General features: G+C 58.7%; 2 protein-coding genes across 8 annotated transcripts; both read left to right on the top strand.

Annotated features, from left to right (window-relative positions):
- Positions 1–2,270: 2,270 nt before the first annotated feature.
- SPEGNB (SPEG neighbor) lies at positions 2,271–4,138 on the top strand. The gene is made up of 4 exons (XM_060623739.2): positions 2,271–2,398; positions 2,723–3,030; positions 3,593–3,734; positions 3,904–4,138. The coding sequence occupies exons 1-4, from the start codon at positions 2,271–2,273 to the stop codon at positions 4,040–4,042; spliced, it is 717 nt and encodes a 238-aa protein (XP_060479722.1). The 3' UTR covers positions 4,043–4,138.
- A 581-nt stretch (positions 4,139–4,719) lies between these two features.
- Positions 4,720–11,705, top strand: GMPPA (GDP-mannose pyrophosphorylase A). 7 transcript variants are annotated; one of them, XM_060623737.2, is made up of 13 exons: positions 4,763–4,817; positions 5,704–5,764; positions 6,496–6,599; positions 6,855–7,041; positions 7,393–7,452; positions 8,751–8,881; positions 9,568–9,582; positions 9,959–10,093; positions 10,200–10,297; positions 10,465–10,511; positions 10,706–10,798; positions 10,920–11,088; positions 11,405–11,705. In XM_060623737.2, the coding sequence occupies exons 3-13, from the start codon at positions 6,505–6,507 to the stop codon at positions 11,503–11,505; spliced, it is 1,131 nt and encodes a 376-aa protein (XP_060479720.1). In that variant the 5' UTR covers positions 4,763–4,817; positions 5,704–5,764; positions 6,496–6,504; the 3' UTR covers positions 11,506–11,705. The 7 variants fall into 7 exon arrangements, with proteins under 7 accessions (XP_060479721.1, XP_060479720.1, XP_078306977.1 ...); XM_078450851.1 differs by lacking the exon at positions 4,763–4,817 and adding an exon at positions 4,824–5,125; XM_060623736.3 differs by lacking the exon at positions 4,763–4,817 and adding an exon at positions 4,824–5,500.
- The last annotated feature ends 5,756 nt before the right edge of the window (positions 11,706–17,461 follow it).

The following is a 17,461-nucleotide window of genomic DNA, read 5'->3' as shown; positions in this document are numbered from 1 at the left end:
TGAAGTTTTCTGGAATCCTGGCAGGACCACTGACTCCTCACCACTACCATGTAACCAGACTCTGGTGGCCCCCATCTTGTCTCACATATTACCTCGTTGCAACTTGGAGGATACTGGGCTCTGGAACGTACCAGTCCACACCCCAAGGCTGGAGCGGCCAGCGTGTCTGCCCAGGAGACAGGCCAGCTCTGGTCCCGACCCCTGGAACAGAAGGGCTTTCATCATGATAATTGGCAAGATGGTGATGATGTCACGAAAGGGCCGCAGAGGAAACCAGGACACGTTCTCGCTCCATGCTTTTGTGTTAGAGCACCAATCAGGCACCTGGGGCGCCAGCTGCACAAGGCTGTGGCCGGCGTGTCGGCTGAGATGGGGCCACCGACGAGCATCTTCCTAGAGCTAAGGGGCACGCCAAGCTGGATCTTCTTGTCCCCATGGCACGCTAGGGAGTCTGATGGGTGCCGAGGCTCCTTGACTCTAGATGCTCCCTGCAGCACCACAGAATGGTCGCTGGGGTCCTAGGACTGAGCTGCCCTGCCCAGAGGTGAAGGGGAGGAGGGAGCCAGTTCTCCTTGTGTCCAGTGGGGGCTGTTTCCTACCTCCTCCTCACCTTGCAAACTCTGTTCTTGGCAAAGTGAGAGGAATTAAAGTCTCCTCCCACCATGAGCAGAGAGAGGTAGCACTGGTGTGTTGCCGATCGTGGTTGAGGGCCCCTTGGCTGTGCCCCCAAACAACCTTCGCCCAGCCTCACCCAGCCCAGCCTCCCTGGCTTCTCAGGAACCCCAGGGAAGAGGCAAGCCCCACCATCATAAAATAACAGGATGTTCAAGCCAGCTGGAAGGAACTACAGAGACGTCTTGCCCACCTGTCATTTTAGCGATGAAGATATACAGTTTGCCTGTGAGAATATTTAATCCCCTACTCACTGCAAGTGTTTTCATATAAAAATGAGGTGCCTGAACTCATATCTTGATAAATGGTAAAATTCCTCTCCCGTCCCCACTCTGATCTTGAGCTCCCTTCCCATCTCCATTGAAAATGGCATGTGAACTGCTTGTTCCAAACCCGGAGGAGCAAAGGTAATTTATGTCAGCAGAGCTGTGTCAAAATTGCTCTGATCAAAAGGTGACAGTGCTCCACACCTGGGCGGGCAGTTACAAAGAGTGGAAGCAATGCTCTTCCTGGTGCCCTGGCCTGGGTAGGCTGGACTCCAGGCAAGTCCCAGCAGGGTTAACGGAACCCCTTCATCCAAGCTGTCTGGTGCCCCTATGCACTAGTTTACGACCCCAAAGGGGCTTGGGCAGACCTAGAATTGGGGAATTGGTAAATCCCCAAATCCCCAAATCTCCTGGGACAGTGCAGCCCAGCCAGACCCTACCATGTCACATGGAGGGAAGAGAGTGGGACTGGGGTGGTAGAAGGGGGTGCTGTTCTCAAAAATCTTTACCGTCCCCTCTAGGTTTATCTCAGTTGACCGCCAGGGGGCACAGTGCGGAAATGACAACCCTAGGCTTCCAGGGCCAGGGGAGTAAGTGCTTCCAGATTGGTCCTGAGAGCCACACTGCCCTCTCATAATTGGCTGGATGGACAGCGAAGTACCCCGCTACTCTAGCGTCATTCAGGGACGCCCCCACAAACACTTGTGCCCCTTAATGGACAGTGTCCTGGGAAGCGCATGTTGTCTGACGGTCTGGGGACTGACCAGAGCGTAAAGCTGCCCCAGCTGGGAGCTGAATCTCTTGTCAGCCTGGGCCCTTGTCTGGTCCTCCCAGGAGTGGGATGGTTACCCCCTGCCCTGGGAGGGGGTGGGGCCGCATCCAGCTGCCCAGCTGTCCAGGTGCTGACATGAAGTGCACCCCAGAGCTGCTCGGGTTTCCTCCCCCGGGCCTGCCCCAGAGGCTGAGCCAGCATCCCAACACATCCTCAGGCTAAATAAGGAGCCCGCTTGGGTCAGTGGGCGGGGCTGGGGTCCCCGGGGGGCTTGGGGCAACCACGCCAAACAAGGCAAGAAGGGGAGTGATGTATAAAACCGGGGCCCTGGGCTGAGCACCTGCTCGTGCCCCTACTGTGCCTTCCAGGAGGGCTCTGTCCCACCTCCCACCCAGCTAGTCGACCCAAGTCCCGAAGTCGACCCGCCCGCGGTGAGTCCCCATCCTCAGACCAGCCCCAGACACTCCCATCCCCCAAGATGTTCTGAATTGACAGGGAAAAGGCTGAAAGTCAAAGTCTCTGTGTGAGCCTAGACCCCATGTTTGTTTTGCGCTCCCCAGATGTCCAAAGCAGCTCCCGCCAAAAAACCAGCGGCTGCGGCCCCGCCTCCGGGATGTACCCTGGATATCAACGACCCCCAGGTCCAGAAAGCAGCCATTCGCATCCAGGCCTCTTACCGGGGCCACAGGTGAGGGGGAGCCCGGAGCCCTCAGGAGGAGGGGAGCTGGAGCTGCAGAAAGCGCCCTGCTGCGTGGGGGGTGGAAGCTGAGCACAGTGTTATGGACCGCTGGGGTCCCTGCACTTAGGGGAAAGCCGTTAGTGAGGTGTGGCACAGTGGCCGACAAGAATAAATCATTTCATCAGGGTAACAATTCAAGAGCAGGCTCCCTCCGAACCCATCCCCACATTTAAAGTTCTAGTGGACCGAATGGGGGAGGGGGCGAGGAATTTGGTGCCGGCGGTCCAGAGCCGTGTCGTAGGACCTCCGGGCCCTGAGACGGCTCTCTGATAGGTCCCGGAAGGAGCTTCGCGAGAAGGGGCCACCGCGAGTGCTGGAGCCCCTGAAGGACGTGGTGCTGATCGAGGGCAGCGCGGCCAAGCTGACTTGCCGCATTTCGGCTTTCCCGGACCCATTCATCCGCTGGAGCAAGGACGGCAAGGAGCTGCGTGACGGGCCCAAGTATCGTTACGTCTTCGAGGACCCTGACGTGGTCGCCCTGGTGGTGCGCGACGGCGAGCTGGCAGACCTGGGCCAGTACAGCATCAACGTAACCAACCCCTTCGGCCAGTGCTCTGACTCGGCGCGCATCCTGGTGGAAGGTACGCGCGCCCCGGGTGCCACCACTCAGAGCGGCACCACCTCCAGGTGCCGCAACTGGGTCCAGCCGCGCGCGATCCGCTGGGCCTAGCCGAGTCCCGATGGGGCTGGGGGCACCGCCTGCCTCAGGAGCCCTTCCCACCCAGACTGAGAAGTCCGCAGTGGGCTTCTATCACTCCACACCAGGGCCCCAAGGTCACATTGAACCAGAGGCATTACCAGCGTTAGGGCCCAGGTCTTCGGACTCCAACCCGGGGCAATTTCCACTACGTGGAGCTGTCTCCAGGGCACCGAGGTGTGTAAACATTCCCGGGCTTGCACTCGTAGTACCTCTTTTGATCCTCCGTCCCCCCCTCTCCCCCGTGGGAAGTTGGAACGGCAGCTGCTAGCCCGGCTTAACAGCTGAGGAGATGAAGCCACAGAGAGGCTACAGGCTTGCCCAGCGTCACACCGCGAGTTTAAATCCATCTCGTATTTAGCGCTGGGTATTATCTGGGTAGGTGATGCCCCTGCCCCGCCTCACCCCTAGGACCCTCACTAGGTCGCATGCCCTTTCTCTTCTAGTCCCTGCGAAGATTCAAAAGGGACCGGATAACACTAAGGCGCGCAAAGGCGCCACGGTGACGCTGACTGCGGAGATCATGGGCGAGCCTGCACCCGACGTGGGCTGGACCAAGGACGGGGAGGACATCGAGGAGGATGACAGGCGAGGGCGGGGACCTGCAGCTGGGGCGGAACGGGGCCCAGAAAACTGGCGGGAGTGGGCCGGGGGGCGGGGAACGGGAGGCGAGCACCAGAGCTGGCTAACCAGCCGGGCCCCGGGTGCCTGTAACCTGACCGCGGCCCGCCCTCCCCTCTCCCGCTCTCCCCGCCAGGGTGTTCTTCGAGATCGGCAGTACCACCACGACGCTGACCATCCGCCGGGCCACGCCCGAGGACAGCGGCAAGTACGAGGTGTACGTGGAGAACAGCCTGGGCATGGACCAGAGCTTCGCTCGAGTGGACGTGGCCTGAAAGGAACGCTCGGACCTTTCACCCTGGCTCCAAGCCCCGGGGTGGGTGGGACCGACAACCCTCCTCCATCTTGCTTAATAAAGCTGCTCTCTCTGACCCTCCGCCTGTTCTGTTCTCTGGAGACGCCGTTTCTTTTCCCCTGCACTCCAATCCCACGCTTACTCCAGACCCACACACCACGGTCACAGAATGTTGGGATCAGAATGTTTGGAGAGTGACTGGTCCGGTGCTTTATTTTACAGACTGTAAATCTGAGACAAGGGTTCTCTCACCGACCGAAGCTCCTTCCCTTGCCAGCCGGACGGTCGGAGGATCTTATGACTCCGCCTTCTCTTTTTCTGAGTCCCTCAAGCCCCACCCACTCGCGGTAGGAGGCTCTCGCCACGCCCATCTCAAGACTGGCCACACCCCCTTTCGTCTCTAGCCCCGCCTCTCCGTGTTCCTGTTCTTTACTTTGACTGCTACTCCTGGGCCCGTTCCTGGACAGTTCGGGGTCCTAATTTTAGCTTCCAGCCTCGCCTCTTAGGCCCCACCCTTCCCTTTAGCCACTCCCCTCGATCCCTAGGCCGCGCCCCATTCTTCTCCGTTTAGTCCCACCTCCCTCCTCTTTTGTAGTTGGAAGGAGGGGTAGCGAGGAGGGCTACGGAAAACAAGAGCTTAAGAACTACTATTCCCGGCATACTCCGCGAAGGAGTTCTCGCGAGTCGCGAGAAGACACGTGCGCGGAAGGAGCAAGCGGTAGCTGGCCGCAGAGCTGGAATAAAGGGACCTAGTGGTAAACCGAGCCAAAGGAGGGGTGGCGAAAGGGGTAGGAGGGAGGGGACCGCCCCTAGACCGGTGGCTGCTCGGAGGTCCCGGCTGGCCCTTCGGAGGTCTGCTCTTGTGTTAGCCCCGCAACCTCTGTCTAAGCAAGGCTAGGGTTTGTTAGACGGAGTCAGTTGTAGGGTTCAGAGGGTCAGCAATCCATCCTCCGAATGCAGAGTTTTAGCACTCGTCGCCAGTATTGGGACTCAGGGGCTAGTAGATTCCGTGTTTGAGATGCCAAGGGAATCTGTCTTTTGATTCACGGTTCATCACTTAGAGGTTAGTTTTAGGATTCAAGTTCGGCATATAGAGGGTTTTTGCTCGGACTTGGGATTCATGAGATGCGGATCAGTGTTACCTTATTTCTAGAGATTCACTCTTAGGATGGTGGTTAAATATCTAGGGCATACTCAGGATTTGAGATTTAGTATTCAGGGTTCACTCTTGGGATTCGGGGCTTAACATCTACAGCATAAGAATGTAACAATTGGAAATCATTGGGTTTGGGGTTTTGGTTTTGAGGTTTGGGGTCTAAGAGGTCTATTACTGAGTTTTTGAGTTAGCTAGATTTGTTTATGGCCACAGGGAAGTCTGTTGGATCAAATTGCAAGGTGTGAATTTCAGGATTTAGGAGAAACCACTGTGGGGTTTAAGGTCAGTTGGAATCTGGGATGGGATTTCAGATGTGTGGGATTTGTGAGGTGTTGTGTCCAGGGAGGGACTACACTGAATTTTGGATTTACATCCTGTGAGAGGGCTAAGTGTTTCTATTTGGGGTTTGGGGTTTGCTTGGGATGTGAGGGGGTTCTTGGATTGGGGTGTGAAATCTGAGCCTGATTTCTCTGTTGGGATTTGAGATTTAGGTAGCAATTGCCATCATGCTGAAAGCTGTGATCCTGATTGGAGGCCCTCAAAAGGGTGAGGAGCCCCGGGGAAAGGAGCAGGGAGGTTGGGCTGGAGCGGATGGTGGAGCGGAGGCAGAGGGAGGGAGGCAAGAAGCTGTAATGGGCTTCTCTCTCCTGTCTCAGGGACTCGCTTCAGGCCTTTGTCTTTTGAGGTGCCCAAACCCCTGTTTCCAGTGGCAGGGGTCCCTATGATCCAGCACCACATTGAGGCTTGTGCCCAGGTAACCCCGTAGGCTCCCCACTCCCACCTCACTTCCTGCTTATCTTCTTCATGCTGTACGTCCCCCTTTCCAACCGTGTCTTGTTCCCACCAGGCATAACTCCAAGGACTCCCATTTACAAATGACAGTGTGAATGGTGTCCCTTAGAGTTATGCAGTGCAACTGCCCTGCTGTCCTTACTAATCTGGTCTCTCATCTGGCCTCTTCTTGGTTAGATTTCACTCCTATTTTTAAAGCACGGAATGTGCGAGCAGGCAGGAATCTTAGAGACATCTTCAGATGTGGGGGATGGGGGTGGGTAGTAAAATAATAAAAGATTGAAAGACCAGGGACAGACTTCCTCTAACTTCCTTTTTGTCTGGAGGAGAAATCAGGCCAGAGTGGTAAAGTAAGTGCCCAGGGGCCCCACAGCTGAGACCAAAACTGTGGTCTCTGGACTCCTGGGACTGTTCCAGGGGTTCCCCGAACACTCCCTCCTATCAGATATTTTCTTTTTCCTCCCAACCTCTTCCCTTGTTCTCAGGTCCCTGGGATGCAGGAGATTCTGCTCATTGGCTTCTACCAACCTGACGAGCCCCTTACCCGGTTTCTAGAGGCTGCCCAGCAGGAGTTTAACCTTCCAGTCAGGTGTTTGTGCACACGTGCAGTATAGGGGTGTGGGACGGTGACCTAGGCCTCAGGGTTCTCGTGAGTGGGTTGAGTTGGTGCTTGCCAGACTTTACCCTTCTATACTGGGAGGATTCTTGTTTGGGCCTCTCTGAATCCGTGAGTATATTGGCCTTAGGCAGATGTACTCCTGGGAGCAGGAGGGGTCAGATGCCAGGCTCAGGATATCTGCCTCCTTTGATCTCACTGAGCTGGCTCTGGGGTCCCTGGGGACAGGTACCTGCAGGAATTTGCGCCCCTGGGCACAGGGGGTGGTCTCTACCATTTCCGAGACCAGATCCTGGCTGGGGGCCCTGAAGCCTTCTTCGTGCTCAACGCTGATGTCTGTTCTGACTTCCCCTTGAGTGCTATGTTGGATGCCTACAGACACCAGCCTCACCCTTTCTTGCTCCTTGGCACCACGGTGAGGGGGCTGGGAAGGCGGGAGGGTGTAAAGGGGGTGATCCAGAGAAGTTCCTGGAATGCAGGGTGTCGGGGAGGCAGGGGCAGCCCAGGGAGCTGGAGTGGGAACCGACATCAAGAGGGAAATGTGCCAGAAATCCCAGCAGTAGCTGAGGTGGCGGTGGAGACCCTGAGCCCTGTGGCTGCTTGGAAAGAAGGGAGGGGGAGGGCAGCTGTCAGTTCTCCCCCTGCTGAAGGCCTGTCAGTGGCAGAAATACGTGTCAGGTGCTGCAGAGGAGAGAAAGAAAGCAAGAAAACAGACCTTGCTGCCCTGGAGCAGGCGGGTCATTGTTTTGGTGTGTCTGTCTTTCAGGCTAACAGGACACAATCCCTCAACTACGGCTGCATTGTAGAGAATCCACAGACACACGAGGTGAGAGCAGAGAGGGGGCTGGCTGGGTTCTTACTCTGTGTCATGATTCCCCCACCCCTCTGCTTCTAGAGAATGCTAGAATGCTGTTTTTTTTAAAGCACTTTAGTTATTTTGAGAGAGACAGAGAGAGTGCATGCATGCACACACGTGTGTGGAGGAGGGGCAGAGAGAGAGGGAGAGAGAGAAAGAATCCCAAGCAGGTTCCATGCTGTCAGTGCAGAGCCCAGTATGGGGCTCGATCCCTCAAACCGTGAGATCATGACCTGAGCTGAAATAAGAGTCGGATGTTCAACCGACTGAGCCGCCCAGGCGCCCTGAGAATGCTGGAATGCTACTGGGGGGGCCCCAGTGCTGTCAGACTGGTGGGGCATACCCTTGGTTGTTCATCTTCTATCCGTTCTAGAGAGATTGGCAAAAAGCAAAGGGGTAACAGTTAATTTCCATGGGTTCAGCGCCCCAGTAGATGTATGCACAGGGTGCTATGGGAACACAAAAGGAGGCCCACCCCAGCCTTGCCTGGGTGGGGGCTGGGAGAGCTCCCTGGAAGAAGCAAGTTCTGAGCCCAGTTAAATTCACATAGAGGAAGGAGACTGGAAGGCATTGCAGGTAGGGGGCCTGCAGGGCAAAGCAGAGGTTCTCTGTCCTTGTTTGTGAAACTCCCGGCCCTTGAGCCTAATTGACTTTCACACCAACCTTTTATTTGCTCAAGCTTTCCTATTAAAAATACATCTAAACAGGCACACGCAGGTAGACATACACACATACACATAAATATGTGTGATTTCGGGTGTTTTTAAGTTTTATGCGAGGCACTAGCTAGATGTTAGAGAGACAGAGCCAAAGAAATACAATCCCTGCCTCTCAGGAACCCCCTGTCCGTGGGAAAGACAGGCAAAAATCAAACGTTGCAAATGACACAGGTGCCACAGTGGGGTGTGGCCAGAGGCCACGGGTGCCCAGACCTGAGAAGCCACCTGTGGGGCAGAACAGAGGCACTCACAGAGGCAGTGGCAGAGTCGACTGGGTTTTGAAAGCTGGGTTTTCCAGATGAAGAGCGGAGAAAGGGCATTCCAGGCACAGGCAGGCGCGACGGCATTGAATTGTGCTCCAGGGCTGCTGGGAGGTGGGGAGGATTGGGAGGGAAAAGGCGCGGAGTTGGGACTTCTCTTGAAGGTGAAGGGCAGTGACTGCAGTTAGGAAGACCACCCTGGCGGCGGGGAGTACCTGGAGATCAGAAGGTCTTAGGGGATGGTGGCAGCGGCCCCTCCTCTACCAGACTCAGCCTGCTGTGTCCCCAGGTCCTGCACTACGTGGAGAAACCCAGCACTTTTGTTAGTGACATCATCAACTGTGGCATCTACCTCTTTTCCCCCGAAGCCCTGAAGCCCCTTCGGGACGTCTTCCAGCGTAACCAGCAGGATGGGCAACTGTGAGGCGGGCCCCATGGCCCTGTAACCCAAGTACCACTCCGTCCCAGACCACCCGTAACCCCTCCCACCCCCCCACCCCAGTCTCTGCAGGCTCCATCTCTACCCGCTCACCTTCCTCCTTCCTTTTCCTTTCCTCTTGTCATCCCCAGCTGAGCCTTCCCAGTCCCTCCCCTTCTAACCTCATTCTGTCCCTCTTCCTTATCCATCCCGGTTCCTCCTCTGTCACTGCCTGCCCACTCCCCTTCTGGTCCATTTCTCTCAAGCCCTAAGTGTCCCAGAGATGTCTTTCAGAACAGAAGGCAACACACACACTTGGGCGCACACACGCTTGGGTGTAGAGACATGCAGAGAGAGAGAGAGAGAGAGACACACACACACACACACACACACACACTCTCTGTCAGGCTGATGCTCCCCTCAGAGCATAGTGCCCAGAGTCCTGCTGAGCACAGTCCCCTCCCCAGGTCATCCTTGGAGGCCCCGGACGTGTTTCCCCCACCCCCGTGGGTCCTGCCCTTCACCCCCTCCTCCCCGCTGGCTCCCCATCTCGTGCCTCACTCTCTCACTCTCATCCATCTCTGCTTCTCTCTCCATCTCTCCTGGCCTCTGTCTGTTTCTGCTGAGCTGGCACCTCTACCATCTCCCTCTCCCCCTCTCTTTCTGTGACTGTCTCTGCCCTCACCAGCTGTCTTCCTCTGGGGTGAGTGTCTGTGTTTCCTTCCATCCTGTGAGAGGGAGGGTAGCCGGAGGTGGGATTGGGAGGAGTGGACGGGGAGGAGAATAGGAAAATGGGGGGAAGCTATGTCTGGGTCAGCTCCTTGGACAGGGGGCCGAGATGGGGTGTGGGTCCATGCCTGGGGATCCCCCGGGATAGCACCCTGGCTAGGGGTGGAGGGTGATGTGGGTAAGGGCAGTGGGAGAGTCTCCGGGGACAGAAGCCTCCCCTTGGAGAGGATCTGACCCGACCTGGAGAGGGGGTGGGATTCCCTCAGATTCCTATCCTCTGAGAGGCTGTGTGGGTCTCCCACGCCAGCTCAGCCGGGGCACTGATGCCCACGTCTTCTCCTCTCTGCCAGGGAGGACTCTTCAGGCCTATGGCCAGGGGCAGGCACCATCCGCTTGGAACAGGATGTGTTCTCAGCCCTGGCTGGACAGGGCCAGATCTATGTACACCTCACTGATGGTATCTGGAGCCAGATCAAGTCTGCAGGGTACGTATGCCTCTGGGAGGTGAGCGGGGCACCTGGGGGTTGAGACTTTCGGGTGCTAGGCACCTGCTGGCCCCTGAACCCCTGTTCCACTTTGTGGCCCCTCCAGCTCAGCCCTCTATGCCTCCCGCCTCTACCTGGGCCAGTACCAGCTCACTCACCCAGAACGCCTGGCCAAGCACACCCCAGGGGGTCCACGAATCCGAGGTACCCGCCCTGCCCCCTTCCTAATTTTTGCCCCCCACCCCAGCCTCCTGTACCCTCTGAGCCATGACTCCCAACCTCAGATTCAGAGGTGAAGACTCAATCCCTGCCCTCCCTGAACCAGATATGGTTTAGGGTATTTGCTCCCAGGTCTTCTCTTCTGCTTCTAGGAAACGTTTACATCCACCCAACGGCCAAGGTGGCCCCGTCGGCTGTGGTAAGCGGTGGGCCAGGCTGTCCGGATGGGTGGGGCGGTGCAGATAACTCCTGAACTCAGAGTGCTGGGCTCTGCGTTGTCAGCCCATTGTGTGGCCACAAGCAGGTCCCTTCCCTTTATCTGTTCTATGAAGGGTTTGGATTTGGGTTTCTCCAAGGCCCTCCAGGGGTCATAGTATGTGTTCCTCTCCACAGCTGGGCCCCAATGTCTCCATTGGGGAGGGGGTGACCGTGGGCGAGGGTGTGCGGCTCCGAGAGAGCATTGTCCTCCATGGAGCCACGCTGCAGGTAGGTGCCCAGGCACATGCGGCAGGGCATGGGACCCCGAGGCTGCAGGGGAGGGGGGAACCCCGCGTGCTCTGCATCTGGCACCTTCTACTCCCTCACTTCACACTGTCGTGTTTGGCAGGAGCACACGTGTGTTCTGCACACCATTGTGGGCTGGGGGAGCACTGTGGGGCGCTGGGCCCGTGTGGAGGGTACCCCCAATGACCCCAATCCCAACGACCCGCGAGCGCACATGGACAGTGAGAGCCTCTTCAAGGATGGGAAGCTGCTGCCTGCCATCACCATCCTAGGTATGGCTTCCTAGGGGACAGACGGCTGTGGAAAACCTCCACAGGTGATGGCTTTGCCCTGTGGGGAGCATGCATGCACGTGTTTGTGTGTGTGTGTGTGTGTTTGCGTGCACACGTACACGTGCGTGTTTACTCCCTTAGCAAACATTTACCAAGTGCTTGCTGTGTGCCAGGCCCTGATTTGAGTCACTGGGGGCAAGAGGCCAGGGCACAGATGGGCAGGGAGGGATCCCTCCCGGATGGCAGTGGCCCCAGCTCCTGGCCTCTGGTCTCCCCTCCCCATGGCTTCCTCCTGGTGCCCTCGTCCCCCCTGCAGGCTGCCGCGTCCGGATCCCTGCTGAGGTGCTCATCCTGAACTCGATTGTTCTGCCACACAAGGAGCTGAGCCGCAGCTTTACCAACCAGATCATCCTCTGAGGGGGACTGCCAGAAGGCACCCCTCCAACTCCTGCCCACCCCCCTCAAGGCTGCTGCCTGCATGGCCAGCCTCTGTCCAAAAAGACCGGAGGAAGCCAGGCAGGATCTTCACATGTCGGGGAGCAACGTGGGTGGCCGGGTGGCTGGGGAGACTCCAGGCCTCCCTCTCCGCTCCCTAATAAACCCCCGTGAACCTTGGAGCCAGCACGGACTCCCGTTTGTGCCTGGGCTGGGGGTGGGGGTGGAAGGGGGGCAGCTGAGTCAGGCCCCCCCACATTAGCATTTAAATTGGAGTCATCGCTGCCGGCTCATGAATAATGAATCTGGAGCCCTGGTAAATCTCCCCCTCCCAGTGCCTTTAGCCTCTCTCGCTGCTAGGGAGGAAGGCCCCCAAGGCTCCCAGCCTGCCTGGCCCCTGCCTTCACCCCCACCCCAGCATGGCCAGCTTGCCAGCCTTCCTGTTCCTCTTCGTTGGTCCTGGCTCCGGCTCTGAGTGTAAGGATTCTGAAGGGAAGGGTGAAGGATTTCGGTTGGGCCGTGGGGTGCTGGCCGTGGGCTCACGGACTGAGAGCCACAGGCCTGAGATTGGATCAGCCGGTGGTTGCTTTCCTCAGTTTCTGCCCGGCCCGGCCCCAGCCTGTTTTCCACTTTGCCAGCTCCATCTGTTCCTCGCCTGGCTTTTGGCAGGGTGGGGGTTTCTCCCCTCCCGAGGCCTGGTTGGTGTCTGTCTTCTACTCCCCTGGCAGGCGGGACAGACCTAACTAAGCTGGTACCTGCAGCATAGTGGGGCCCCTGGTGCTGGGAGGGGAGGGGCCCTGGCCACCTCCCGCCACCAACTCTGCCCTTTGGGAGGTCTTAGTCCTCTCCACATTCCTGAAGCCCCAGAGAAACCCAACCATCTATCATGTTTGCCCGTGACCCCCGTGTGCCCCTCTTGGTGCCCCCCCGCCCTTTCCCCAGCTGTGGGTGCGGAGCTTAGTTGCCAGATGAGCTGGTAATGATCGTAATCTGCTAATTGAGAGGAATCTAATTACCCAAAGAGAATGGGGGGGCAGGGTGTGGGTGGGAGGGAGGAGGGGGTCCTGGCAGCAAGCAGGGGTGGCAGGCGGCAGGGTGCCGGGGCCTTGTTATCGGCACCAGGGTCTGGGACAGAGCCCAGGATTTCAGAGCTTCAGAGCTGAGCAGTTAGGAAGATGTGCTTTCTCTGGAGCTGGGCTGAGGGTAATGTGGGAATTGGGCTAGATGTGACCTCCCAGCCCCCTCAGGCCCTGCAGGCTGTATGGGAGCGTGTGTGAAAGGAGCCAGGTTTTAGCAGTCCCGACCTACGACCTGCCTTGACTCAGCCTCTTTCCCATTTCCTGTCCCTGCCTCCAGCCCAGACCTTCCATTATCAGCACGGGGTTGGAGGGAACAGCAGATGCTTACTCTGGGCCTGGGGTCAACTCCCTGAGGAGGGAGCTGGGAGAGAGATGGGCTATGGGGCCAGAGACTGGGTCCCTTCCCTGCCCTCCCCCCAGTCCTGACCCTTCTGTTCCAAGTGGTTGGCAGAGGCCATGGCAGCTCCATCATAAATATGATAATTTAATTATTTTCTCAGCAAAACACCGTGAAATCCAATAAGTCTGTGTCAGGCCCTGGCCCCCGGGATCCCCCTCCTAGGCCCAGTGGGGGTGGGGAGAGGCACTGGAAGGGGAAAGGGTCAGTGTTTGAAGTGGGGGGTGGCCAGTGTAGCGGAGATCCTTGTAACATGCCCCCTCCCACCAGGCTGCCCTAGTCACTGCTGCTTGTGTGCTCAGGCAGAGGTGGGGGTCTAGGAAGGAGCTGTGATGCCCTCCACTCCCCTCCAGCCCTTGTCCGCCCCAGGAGGGACTCAGCACCCAGTCTGCCTCTGAGGGCACAGCTCAGGGCCCAGGATGTGGGAGCCCCCTTCTCCACCACCTCTAGGTCTTCATTGGCCCTGTAGGAGTAGGAGGGTGCTGGCCCCCAAAGGGTTTGAGAAGGGAGAACGGAGGGAGCTGGGGTGGGAAGTGGGGGTGAGCGGAGGGAAGGGATGCGGGGGAGGGGTGCGCTCCTGCCATTAGTGCTTTTTTAGGTTTCCATAAAAAGATGATTCTGTAAAATCCACGAGGGGGAGCAAGCTGGGGGCTGGGGAGGGGGGCAGGTCCCTGGCACCGAGCTGGATGGGGCAATGGGAGGAGAGCTGGGGACCGACCGGGACCGAGCTTGGACGGAAATTTGGATGGGCTTCAGGAGCCAGCGAGGGGGAGAGGCCGAGCCAAGAACACTGACTGGGGGGAGGTTGGCCAGGGTGGGGTGGGGGCAGGGCCCTCATCTCCCTCCTGTCCCTTTGGCGGGGCTGACCAGGGCCCCAGTCCCACCCCCATCTCCATCCCCTCCCCCTGGCGCTGAGCAGCCATTATCGGGGGAGCAGATTGCAGCCCCCTCCCCCTCTCCGGGAAGCAGGCACAGCTGGGGCCCCACCACATCTGCCGCATCAGCACGGAGCACAGCTGGGTGTGCCCAGAGCTGCGCTCCCCAAAACACAAAGGGGAGGGCGGGGGCCAAGGAGAGCCCAGACCCCTGAGACAGACACACTGACACTTCTGCCAACAGACACACACTCCTCGAGGTGAAGCTACACCCACCACCACACACGCTCCCTCCTGTGCAGACAGGAGAACTGACAAACACGCAATTACTCTGCCCCGCCTGCCACCCCCGCTCCCCTCCCCCCCGCCCCTTCTTCCTCCTCCCCTTCCTTCCCTCCAGGCTCCCCCTTCCGCCGCCTCGGCCACCTCGGCTCCTCTGGAGGGAGCAGGGGCCTCACCCTGCCTGAGCACACCTTTCTGGGAGGCACGGAGAACCGGAGGGCAGGAGGTGGTAAGGGGCCGCCCGGTCTGAGCAGGAGCCTGGGCAAGCCACGGCCCACCCTCCGGGCCCATACTCCTCCCTACAAAGAAGTGCCCCTTGAGACATTAGTTCTTGCCACCCTGGGCGTGATGGGGCTGGCGCTCCATCCCGGGGCGGGTGGGCTGAGCACCCTTGACTGTTGCTCCCCGTGGCAGAGTTCCATTGGTCACCTCAAGGAGGCGCTGCGTTGCCCTGGGTTCTCCAGCCAGGAGCTCAGAGGCTCCCAGGGCCGGCACCTGCCATTCCCACCCAATCTACCCTGCTCACCCCTGCTTAGCTCTGCCACCCTTGGTACTCGCGGGGTATGGGGCCTCGCCAATAGTGGCAGAGTCCCCATGCCCAGAAGAGATGATCAGGAACTCCTTCTTTCCTCTCTGCCAGGCAGTAGTCATCTCCTGGCCCCTGATTTAATCTTGCCCCCTTCACAGCCCTTGTTTCTCCTGCTCATCTCCTTGGCCCTGATGTCCTGCCCTCAGCCCTTTTCTTCCTACCCCTCACCCCACGCCCCCCCCACCCCCGTCCTGCGTCGCGCCCCCGCCCCTGCCCCTCAGAGCTTTAATCCCTCCTGCTGCTGTGCCGCCTTATCTGCTCCCAGCAGCTTTCGCTGCTGCAAAGCCCTCTCCCCCTCCTTCTCTGGATCTTCTCCCCCTCCTTCCCTGGCTCCCTCTTCTCTCTGACCAGCACCCCCACTCCCAGCCGGTCTGTCTCTCAGGCCTCCATGACGGCTCCTGGCTGACCCCAAATTTGCCCTCCAGTGCCCCTTGCCCTCTCTCCAGCCTCAGTTCAGAGGTTGCCTGATGCCCACCCACTCCCACACTGGTCTCTTCCTACCCCGCCCCACCCCCTCAGGCCCCGCAGACTTGGTCAGTTTCTGACTAGCCAAGATTTTTCATCTTTCTTCTTCCCTGCTCTCCCTTTCCTGGTCCTCTCTTCAGTTCCTCCGGTTGCCTGCCCCTCGATCTTGGACCTGGTGTCCTTCGGCCCCGGTGATCCATTGCCTTGGCTTGGCCATCCTCAAAAGGGGATGGGGGGGGGGGGGTGTTGGTGTGAGCCACAGGAGAGGGATCAGGCTGGGTTGGCCCTAGGACAGGGAAGGGGGTGCAGAATGCTGGCGGGCAGTGGGGGCAGGGCCTGGCGGTGGGACGCTAACCCTCTTCAGTCGCCTCAGATCACGTCCGGGCCTCCCCACCCCCCTTCACTGGAACTCTCATTAACCGCTTCTCCTGCCTCGTCCGCGGCATAAATAACCCAGATAAATCAGCCGCCGTCCGCCCCCCGCCCCCCGGCCCCCGCACAGCCCGTTTGTCACCGCTGCTCGCTCACCAGCCAGGCCTGGCCCAGTCCCGGCCTCCACCCCCCCATCCTTGTCCCTTCCCGCCCACGTCTGTCCCACACTAGCTCATCCCTTGGTCCGCACCAGAGCCAGGCCTGGGACAGGTGTCTGGGCTCGGAAGGATGGCAAGGTGTCCACTGGGAGGAGGGGGAGGCTGGGGACTCTCTCTAGGAGAGAGTTTGGGGGTCATGTCATTTATGTGTGGGCCACCCAGGAAGGGAGTCTGAGGCTGACACAAAGGTGAGAAGGGGCAGATGCAACTCAGCATGGGGGGGGTCCCTCTGCTGGGAAAAGAGGTGAAGCCCCAAAAGCCTGGGTATAGGAAGGACCTTGGAGGATCCCTTAGGAGCCCCCCCAGGCTGGATCATGAGAGGTGTCTGGATCTGCCTTTGAGGCATTTTGCCCAAATAAAACCTGCACCTTCTCAGGTGCTCTGTAAGAACCTTCTGCCCTCCCTGTCATCTCCCTCACCCTCTGTCCCCCATTCCCATGCCCTGCCTTATCTGGCTGTACAGATGCCACTCTAATCTCTGCCTCTCAGTCTACCCACTGCCATCAGGAAACCTAGTTCACCCTCTGGGGGATGGAGATGGGTGGAGATTGGACTAGGAACAAATCTGGGAAATGGGGACAACTGGAGAGCAGAGGAAATCTGGCTCTGAAGCCCCCTTACCCCTGTGCCCCACACCTACTCGGGAACCAGGTCCCTGACAGACCCTCTCCCTCTGCTCACACCCAGCTCAGGTCCTGGCCAACCACACTTTGGCCCTGATGCTCACTGCAGGGGGCAGGTGGTCCCTGGGGAGTGGGTGGGGGAAGTCAGGAGGGGATGGGGGAGCTTGGGCGCAGGGCTGGGGGTGGGGGTGGGGAAGAAGCTGGGCCAGGCCCCAGGGACCAGCTGGGCAATGAGCCGGGGAAGCAGCCGGGAGGCTAAATGAGGGAGATTATCACCCAACTGCAGCCGGGCAGAGAGGGAGGCAAGCAGGGAAGCGGGGAGAGGGAAGTGGGGGGGGGGGGGGGAGGACGGGGGCCAGAGGGGAAGGGGGTGTAGGGGGGGCAGGAGAGACGGAAGAGACCGGAGGGGAGGCACAGGATGGGCTGCAGGGATATGGAAGGGGGACTCTCGCCAAGCGTGACCAGATTCCTAGGGGTCTGGGAGACGGGGTGATGGGGACCTGGGGACAATTGGAGACAGCTGGCTGTGGGGCACTGGCGGGGAGTGAATGCAGTTCTACTTCCCCATGGCCTGAACTCTCCTCTCCACCCACCCCCCAACTTTGTGCCCTCCAGAGGAGTGTGATTTGGGCTGATGATGACGGAGGCCAGTATGTTAAAAGAGTATGACCCCATGATCTCAGTGGATGGCAGGGCAATTTAGGCATTGAGTACAGGGTAGCAACGAGTGCTGGGGAGAGCTTGGGGAGTAGCTCCCTGATTTCTTGGCAGAGCCCCAGACTGAAGTAACCTTAAAAAAGCAATTAAATCACCTTAAAAAAAAAAAAAAAACCAGTAAAGAAAAATCAATACTAGGAGAAAGGGGAAGAGAGGCTGGGGGAGGAGGAGGTGGGGTGGAAGCACTAGAAGGGTCTAGGAGTCTAGCCGGGAGGGCAGAGCATGGCAGGGGGCTGCCTGGGTAGGGGGTAGAGAAAGGGGGACTGTCTGTGGTCACTTGGAGACTCGGAGTGCTAACTCGGCAGCTGCTTCCAGTGCCAT

Source organism: Panthera onca, chromosome C1, assembly GCF_046562875.1.
Source record: "Panthera onca isolate mPanOnc1 chromosome C1, mPanOnc1 haplotype 2, whole genome shotgun sequence".
Taxonomy (NCBI): Eukaryota; Metazoa; Chordata; class Mammalia; order Carnivora; family Felidae; genus Panthera; species Panthera onca.
Note: the sequence above shows the minus strand (reverse complement) of the source record. Positions and strands in the feature narration are given on the sequence as shown.